At 51.1% G+C, this 8,874-nt stretch overlaps 1 protein-coding gene across 2 annotated transcripts in view; it reads right to left on the minus strand.

Annotated features, from left to right (window-relative positions):
• The window catches only part of GFRA2 (GDNF family receptor alpha 2), an 81,166-nt gene that overhangs the window by 6,742 nt on the left and 65,550 nt on the right, over window positions 1-8,874 (minus strand). For both annotated transcript variants that reach the window (XM_006022983.3, XM_006022984.3), the window contains 2 exons: window positions 2,823-2,932; window positions 2,257-2,397 (listed from right to left, as the gene is read on the minus strand). In XM_006022983.3, the coding sequence (XP_006023045.1) occupies window positions 2,257-2,397; window positions 2,823-2,932 (251 nt within the window). The remainder of the gene's footprint in view (window positions 1-2,256; window positions 2,398-2,822; window positions 2,933-8,874) is intronic.

Genomic DNA, 8,874 nt, shown 5'->3' on the forward strand with positions numbered 1-8,874 from the left:
CTCTTTCCATCCTCCTATTCTCCTCTTTTCTTACTATCCTTGGCTCTCCCTGCCCTCTTGCAATTCTGTGCTACACGCACACAGTCTGCCCTCTTCACGCAGGGTACACTTCGACACTTCTAATGAATCCCAGCTCTGCTGGAGACTCCAGCCCCAGTGCAGTGGGTCGAGGTGACTTCATATCAAGAGCTCCTCTGTCTCCCTGAAAAGCTCCTGGATTCTTTTGGGCCTGCCGCTCCTGGGTGCACAGTGAGTTTCAGCCGCTCTGCCATGCAGAAGATCGGGGATGGCAGGTCTGCTGCTCCCCCTTCTCGATCACACACGTGTGCCTAGCCTGTTTTGAGGTGGCACCTTGGGGTGGTTCTTCCTGACCACGCAGGCAGGATGGGGGGAAGCCGAGGGGGCACTGGGCACTGATCCCCCCATGCTTTAGCGACACAGGACCCGCTCCAAGCTGGGGCACTATCTCCAGCTCTGCTCCCTGCTGTAGTGCCGTCATGGAGAATATAGCATTTGCTGGTGGAAGTTGCATACAGTTATGTTATTTGCCTTGAGCCCGGTTTCCTCTCCAGCTCAGTCTGCGGCAGGAGCATCTGGGGGACATGGCAGCAACATTTAGGGAAAGGAGAGAAAGAAGGAGGAGAGCTATGGGGTGGAGTGACTGGGAAAAAAGCCCCCAAAAGCAGTCTCTGCTACAGCCAGATGGAAAAGGAAGCCTTCCACTTCACCCTCCTCCATCCTTAAACCTTTCCCCTTCTTTCTTTCCTCCATCCTCTCCTTACCATCCTCCCCTACCTCCTTCAAACTTCCCTCTCGCATTTTTTATCGCTTACAACCTAGAAGAAGCTGCACCTATTTGAGAGGGGGGTAACCTCTCTGGAGCCCCTCAGGTCTGGAACAGCTCAGGGCAAAACAGTTCCAGCCCCAACAAGTGTCACAAATCTCACGTTGGCCTTCGTGCACTTGTCAGCTCCATTGTGCTTGGTCCCAGAACTGCCAGGAAAGCTTATACGTAGATAAATACATGACTGCTTATGTAGGACAGCTCTTTTTTGAACCAGAGCTGCAAGCCCGGACGCTGTCCCGCTCTTCTCGTGCCCGCCCTTCCTTTCCCCGCCATTTATTTTCCTAGGCACTGCGATTAACCAAATCCCCTCTTCTCGTGGGAGGCAGTTACCACTCACCCATTTTACAGTCCAGCTTGCAAAGAAGCTGCAGGGATCCGGGGACAAAACCTCTCCCTCCAAAATGACCCCAATGCTATGTGGTCTTGAAGTGAGGGGGGCTGGCAATGCTGGATACGGAGGGAACAAAACCAGACTAACATAGGGGGCTACAGGTCAGGCTGATTACTGGTGATAACTATATTAGCTGTACACAATTTACCAAGGCCCAAGGTAGCCCACATCTCTGTGCTGCAGAAGTGTCCAAAGCAACAGTGCCTTCTGCTACAGAGTCTGCTGGGGTTGTCCTGGAGGGCAGGACCAAGTGGCAATGGCAAAATACGCTGGGCCCACTGGCTCCTTGCTGAGCTCTCTCATTTCCATTATCCCTGAACCAGACAGAATCGGCTTGACCGCTCGATGCAGAAGGGAAGCCGCTGCCCTCGAGGGAGCTTCACAGGCAAACTTCCCGATGATTAAACTGAATAATAACTAATTAAATGGATAAAACGATAATAAACAATGGAGAGAATGAAGCTCCTGGAGCCCAGTGCACTAGGGCCTCTTTCATCAAGGGGACCTTGTCAATACCAATCTGCAAGGTTGTACGATTTCCCCTCGCACCACACAGCATACTAATGACTGCACACCCGTGTGGAAGTAGAAGAGGACAGATGGATGCCCCCACATGTCCTTCATGTTTGGAGGTAGGTGAAGTGCTGACAGGGGCCCGTGACCAGTCCAGAGCAGCAAGGAGGTTGCCCACACCTCCTGTACCCATCACACCAGTGCCTAGGCAGCATCCCTGGGGCTCTCAACCCAGAGCTTCTCTTGCTGGGTGAGGCTGGGACCAGCGGAGGTGACAAGGCTTGTCTGTCACAGGGTCTCCCGATGGAGGATGCAGGTATGAAATAGCAGTGCTCCCTTATTGACAGCACTCCAGCTCCACTCCTTAAACTGCTGGGAGATGTGGTGACTACAGCAGCCAGAAGCCCCCCTCCCCAGAGCCAGCGGGGTTTCAACAGGGATGATCCCGCCTTCAGCCCCTTGCAGCCCTGCCTTCCTATGATGCTATGAATGCAGGGGGGCTTACGGAGGCAGGGGTTTTCCGTGAAGTCTCTCAGGAACTTCTCACATTCCTCCTCCAAGTTGCCGCTCCCTTTGCAGGAACACCAGGGCGACACTGTGATGCTGCTGGTGCTCGAGTCGATGTAATTGGGCGTCATGTCGAATCCTGCCATGAGGGAGGAAGGTGAAAGGGAGTCAAGAACAGGAGGGCAAAATCCAAGCAGCAGAAACCTCCCTCCAACCACTACTTGCTGGGCTTAGGTGTGCACAGAGCGAGAGTGATGGGCAGGCCTTACTGCTCAGCAGTGGTCCCAGGCTCTGCAGGGAGGTGGCAGAGATATACCCCGTGTCTCAGCTAAATTCACATAGCAGCAAGTGATTAAAGGCCATGTACCCATTTGCTCTCAGCTGTTCTTCTCCACTTGCTCATTCCTGCCAACTCCTTCTGCCACCATCCAGTATATCTCCAGCAGAAAGGGGCTGTATGGGTAACCGTGTTGCGGGTCCATACCCTTTCCCCAGCCTCCATCACACTCCATGCTACGGCCCCCTCCCAAGCCCAAACCCAAAGGACAAAGCGAACAGACTTACCAATCATCCCCGCATAGGAGCCCAGACAGGCCTGGTAATTATCCCCAGGGCAGCTGGTAAGAGACTGGAAAGAGACTTGACAATTTGTGTGAAAATCCGCCAGTCTTGACCTGGTGACAGAACACAAAGGGGAAAACTGCGCTGTCACTGGGTCTGGTTTTTTTCTTTCCCCCTGCTTAAGAAATGGTAAATTCAGTGAGAAAAGGGAGGCTGGACTGGGGAAGGAAAGAAGATTTAAAAGGTCATGATGGTGATGACAGGGCAGCTGCAGTCTAGATTTCATAACCTCATTCTGTCATTGCCTGAATGGGATTTGGACCATTGCTCACACCCAGGGCAGGAGATGCTCTCAAAAGCAGCCTCCCACTTTTGGACCTGCTAACTTCAGTGGAAAGCACAGGCACGTAGTGGAGGCAGGTATCTATAGGATCAGGGTCAGAAGCAATACCTGACCCTGACATTAGCTCTGCACTGCAGACATTCCCCTGGGATGCAGGATGCAGAGGAAGCCCCAAAGACTGGCGAAAACAAGGGAGTTCCCAGCTCTCTTTGCAGCCTCCTGCTGCGGTCAGGAGGGCAACTTAGACATGTTCTCTCTACAGCAGGGCAGGTTTTCAGGGGAGCAGAGAGAATATCTGAAGCATGCCCATACCCCAGCACAGGCTAGCACCTCGCAGGGTGATGTCCCAATGCTTTGTCACCTTCAGAGACTCCTCACTGGAGCACCGCTCTCCTAATAAATTTTTTTTCCTAATATCCACCCTAAACTTCCCTGGCTGCAACTGGAGACCAGTTCTGTCATCTGCCACCATGGAGGACTGTCCATCTTCTGCAGATATGGCTACAGGGAGCCCTGGGACATCCCTCCCTCTTCAAACACTGCCTGACTTAGAGTCAATCTCACATCTCCATTTGGCTGCACTATTATTGGCATCACTGCCTGACTGTAAAATTTCACTGCCTGGTTTTATCTGAACCCTGAAATGTTAAAGCACAGCACAATTAACAGGCCTGAGGTGGGCCGGCTTTGCAACGTACCAGGAAAAGAGGGAAACCTGATGTTGCAGGGGTCCAAAGGGTAGAGCACAGAGACGAGTCCATTTGCCACTAGACCCCATCCTGCCTTTCACCCGTGCCCCTGCACACCAGCTTGGCACTGCAGAGTGGTGGGGAGAGAGAAAGGGTGCAGAACCAGCCGGGAGAAAAGGGAAGGGCAGCAATGGTGTTGGAAATATGAAATCCAGTACATAAACTAGAGCCTCCACCAGCAGAATTAAAACAGTATTTGGTTTTGCAAGACAGAGAGCACTGAACTGTGACTTAACCACACTGGGAAACGATTAGTGCAGTGTAGCCAGTTCCCTAACCCCCCCCCCCCCCCTTTCTTTCCCACTGCAGACAAGACCTTGGCTTTCAGAGGAGCATCTCTCCTGAACTCTTTAAAAGAAAAATCTGTTGGCTTCCTTGCTAATTAAATGTCATCATCCTACAATGGGGTATTGAATGATTAGATCGCACCTGCCTAGAGCCATCCAAATTGATCAAAATAAAGGGTGGAAGTTGTGTTATGTTTTAAACAGGAATGATTAGATTCCAGAGGGGTTTGATCAAATTAAATGGAGAGACAAACAAAGCGGTGACTGAGCAAAGTGGAAGGACCTGCAGTGTTTATACAGTGCCTTTCACCACGACGGCCCTTGGAGTGCAGCAGAGGGACGAGTGACAGGTCCAACTGAAGTGCAGCTGCCTCTGGAGCAGATGCATGATGTTCGTATGCAGCCAGCAGAGCACCATCATTCGAAGCAAAGGACAGGCAATTAGAAAGGGAGGTAAGTGGGAGAGTGGTCTAGCTTGCCCCATCCTGCGCTCAGCAGGTGGTCACCATGGGGCGCACCCAGCTGTGGTTGCCAAGGATGGAGAAGTGTGGCACACCACTGAAAAAGCAGCTCACAGAGTTTGAGGAGCCCATCTCCTCTGTGTGATGTACTGCATGCTTGTTCTACTGCTTCCCAAGCCCTTGGTTGTCTATGTTATGCTCACATTTGCACATCTACCAAATACCATCAGAGCAAATTATTCTCCTTTCCCCCTCTGGCTGGCTTTCTGACCCCTTACAGCCTACTGCCAGACACGTTTCCAGGGCAAGGTCAGCCTCTTCATCTGGCTTATTAATACATTCCTCACAAGAAGACTCGACTCAGGGGCACTAGCAAGCTCTAAATGATTCACAATACTAAATAATAACACTGCAACTAAATGCATCATTTAATTCACTGACAAATTTGGGTCAGAGATATCCAGGAGAGCTGCTTCTGCTTTATACCAAGAAGAGCAGTTTTGTAGTTAAGGCAATAGACTTTTGCATTAACTCTGAATAGGGACCCACACAGGCAGCTAGCATGGGGAAGAGAAGGGCTCTTATCTCTCCATACCTCACTTACTGATCCGTAACATGAGGATAACCATCCTTCCTTTGTCCTGATCTCAGTACATTTGCACTGTAAGATCCTCAGGGCAAAGACTTGCTCTCCCCAAATGAGACAACCCAGTTAGTCCTGAACTCAGCTGAGTGTTCCCCATGCTGCTCTTAGTATATGGCCTGGATACAATTTGCTGCTTCCCGTCAGCATTTTTCCCTGCTGGAACTAAACCAGGCAGCTTCTTGTGCCCCAGACTCTCTTGGTTTTCAGGGTCTGCAACAAGCCAGGGAACTGGCTGCAGTTCCAGGTCTGTGAGAAGGAAAGCCCTGCCTTCAGCCGGAGGGTTAATGCTACCACTGCTACTGCCAGATCGTGAACTATGGAGCTGCTAACGCTAAAAGGTCCCAGAGGGAACCCGGATTTGCCAAGCAGGCCTTGTAAAGGGAAACGAAGACATCTTTCTCCTCCCCTGGATAAAATGTTCTCTCTCTAAAGTGAGACAGGGCAAATATAACGGGCTCCCTTGATTCATTACCAGCCTGGAAACAAACAGTGAGGTATGATGCAGCTCTCCAGAATTAATGAGTTCGGATATCAACTTCTCTGGGATGCCTCATCCCTGCTATTCTTAAAGCTCCCAGGCAGATGAAGCTCTACTACAGGGTACCGGTGCTCAGGCACGAGCTTCAAAACACATCAGGCCTGATTCTTGCTTAGGCAAAGGCTCTTTCTGCGTCAGCCTGGAAGGACGTCAATGAATAAATGGGCTTCTTAGAGCAGCCTCTTTGCAGGGTGCCCTGCCTGGCTGTTCCTGTTCCCAGCCCCAGGATGTCAGGGATTCACTCTCCTACAACCATTTTCTCCTGTGCCAGCTGGCCAAGCAAAGGCAGCAGGATTCAAGCACTCAGATGTACCCTACCTAATGTGGGACTGTTTCAGCCCTCTCCTGCCTTCAACTTACAATCGATTGAGGAATATTCATGACCTTTGGCTCCACCAAACTGGAGCATCTCCCTCCAGTGCAAGGGGAACACAAAGGGAAAGCATCCTGAGACCAGCTCTTTAAGGGCAAAGAGGAAAAGGGCAGAGCAGCAGACAGCAGAGGAGAGACAACAGGGGCAAGAGAAACAGGAGACTGCTCTGGCCACCAACTCCCAAGCTTTCCTTTCCTGACTTAGTCTCCAGATAGGCAGCCCAGCTGTGCGAGGGGAGCAGGCACTGCTGGGCTGGCAGCCACCGGGTGTTAGGAGATGCTGACCTTGATGCACGGTACCGGGGGCTGAAGTTCAGTCCTTTTCCTCCCATGGAAATGGCAAATGGAAAAACAAATCCAAATGTTCTCCCAAACAGACACCCCCAACCCTCCCGCGAGCAAGCTGCCCATGTCATCAGCCCTCTCAGAGAAGAAAGTTGACCCATAGCCAGCTCCAGCCATTTGATTTTAGTACCACTTGCTATGTCCACACCAACCTAACCTGAGAGTGATCCATGCCTCTTTAGCAGCAGACACTAGGGTATCCCAGCAGGGAAAAGTACCTGTCCACAGCGTGCTGCACAAAGCCGGGACGGATTCCAGGGGCTCAGTCCTGCTAAGTGCTCTCCTTTATCCAGGAAAACACTTTGGCAAACACTGGACTTGAAGCACATGCACAGTCCTGCTGAGGTCAGTGTCTGCTTTTAAAACCAGGCCTATCCTGAAGTGCTTTCCTACCCTGGGTTTGCAGTACTCAGCACTTGAGTCCTTTAACATTACACATTCACTGAGAAATCAAGCAAGGCTCTTAGCTGGGTTTCAGCCCCAGCCACCATACCATCCCCCATTTACCTGGGCCCGTAGGCAATTTCAGCCTGGCTTATGGCTCATGTATAGGATTGCAAACGCCCAGCAGTGGGTGCTGAAATCATAACAACACAGGGACATGGGTGTAGCTTTGCTGACCCCAGCTTAAACTGACCTGCATGCTCAGACCCAGATGTCAATCAGGTGGGCTCCACGAACATAGCCTAAAGCAGCAAGGAAACCTGTATTGGGACTTAAGAAAGCTCAGTGCCTAGAAGAACACGCGGCATCCCTTTTTATGTGCTTGTTAGCCATACAAATCCTGCTCAGCTTTTGCTTGTACTACGCTGCTGTAGCGTAATAAGTAGATGCATCACCTGCGCAGCTGAATGGCGAATTTCCCCATTTCTGCACCCATTCTACCTCCAGAAAGTACTTTACACAGAGACAGGTCTTCCATCTCCCCAAGAAGATGCAAGAAAGCTTAAGACATAACCTGCCTTCAGGGAATGTTTCTTCCTGATCCACATTCATGAGAGTCTGGTACATGCCCCGCAGCATGGGGATTCCTATTCCTGATTGCATCTGTGCTCTAGACAGGGTCTGTGGCATAGGAATACAAGCAATTCGCTCCTGTTGGAAGTAATGGGGGATGCTCAGACTAACACGTGCAGGCTGCCCACAGAAACACGGGCCCTGATGAGCTCCTTCTGCTGAGAAGAGAAGGGATGTCACAGCAGAGGCTGAAAGGGCAGCAGCTAAGCCGTGTACCATCGTCATGGACAACCGTGCATACAGGGCCCCGGGGGAGAACAGAATGTCAGCTCCTGTCACTCTGTTGTGGCTGGGCCCCCTCATCACACATCCACTCATCACAGCACCGCTGAAGACATTCCTTGGAGCCAGCCACGTCAGCTCTGGGTGTGAAAGCTGCAGATCCCTCCAGTAGAGATGGGGTGTGAGAAGGAGACAGAGCAGCTCTGCAAACTGCTGCCGGCCCCTGGGGAGTTGCTCAGCCATTAGTTCTGACTCATGCTACACACCTGGAGCATCAGTGCTGCTCACAGCCACTACTGAACAGAACAAACGGGGGTCTGGGAGTGGGACTGGGACTCAGAAAACATGGATTGTACCCACAGCTCTGTCATTAACCTACTAGGTGATGCTAGGCAAGGTGTGTCACCTTTCTGTGCTTTAAACGGTTACTGCCCTAGAGGCAGAGGGGATTGCAAAGCCAAATTTGCTAATACAGAACTCCAAAGATTTGGGGCTGGGTACCAGTCAGACAGCAGGTTTGAGGTCCTACTGGGGGAAAAACAGAGAGGATGAAAGAGAAATTGAGAACTAAACCTGTGTCGCTATTGGAGCTGTGCAAAGCCTGAACCTACAGCCTGCTGAGCCTGTAAGAAGGTGCCCGCGTTCAACCTTATACCTCTCTCCCAAAATCCCTGGAATCCTTTTAATGTACCAGCACCTTAGTCTCCAGACTACATCATCAAAAGCAGGAAGGAAGGTTCCCCATTTGCAGTAATGGTTTTCCCAGGACTGGAATAGCATCAGATGTCAGTGCCTAATCAGAAGAATAGGATCTGATCTTTGGAGTCCGGGATCCTGGTTTAAGGACTTGCTCCTACTCTCATTGAAGTTAGCCATGGGGTTAGAACTGGCATTTAAATGTCCCCATGGCCTCAAGCCAACTTGCAGGCCATGTGGGTGGGGGCACAGATGCTTTCCATTCACAGATGCTTTCCAAACATCCTTGTCAAGGTAGGCACTCCATAGATTCATAGATGTTAGGGACAGAAGGGACCTCAATAGATCATCGAGTCCGACCCCCTGCATAAGCAGGAAA

This window comes from Alligator sinensis, unplaced genomic scaffold, assembly GCF_000455745.1.
Source record: "Alligator sinensis unplaced genomic scaffold, ASM45574v1 scaffold98_1, whole genome shotgun sequence".
Taxonomy (NCBI): Eukaryota; Metazoa; Chordata; order Crocodylia; family Alligatoridae; genus Alligator; species Alligator sinensis.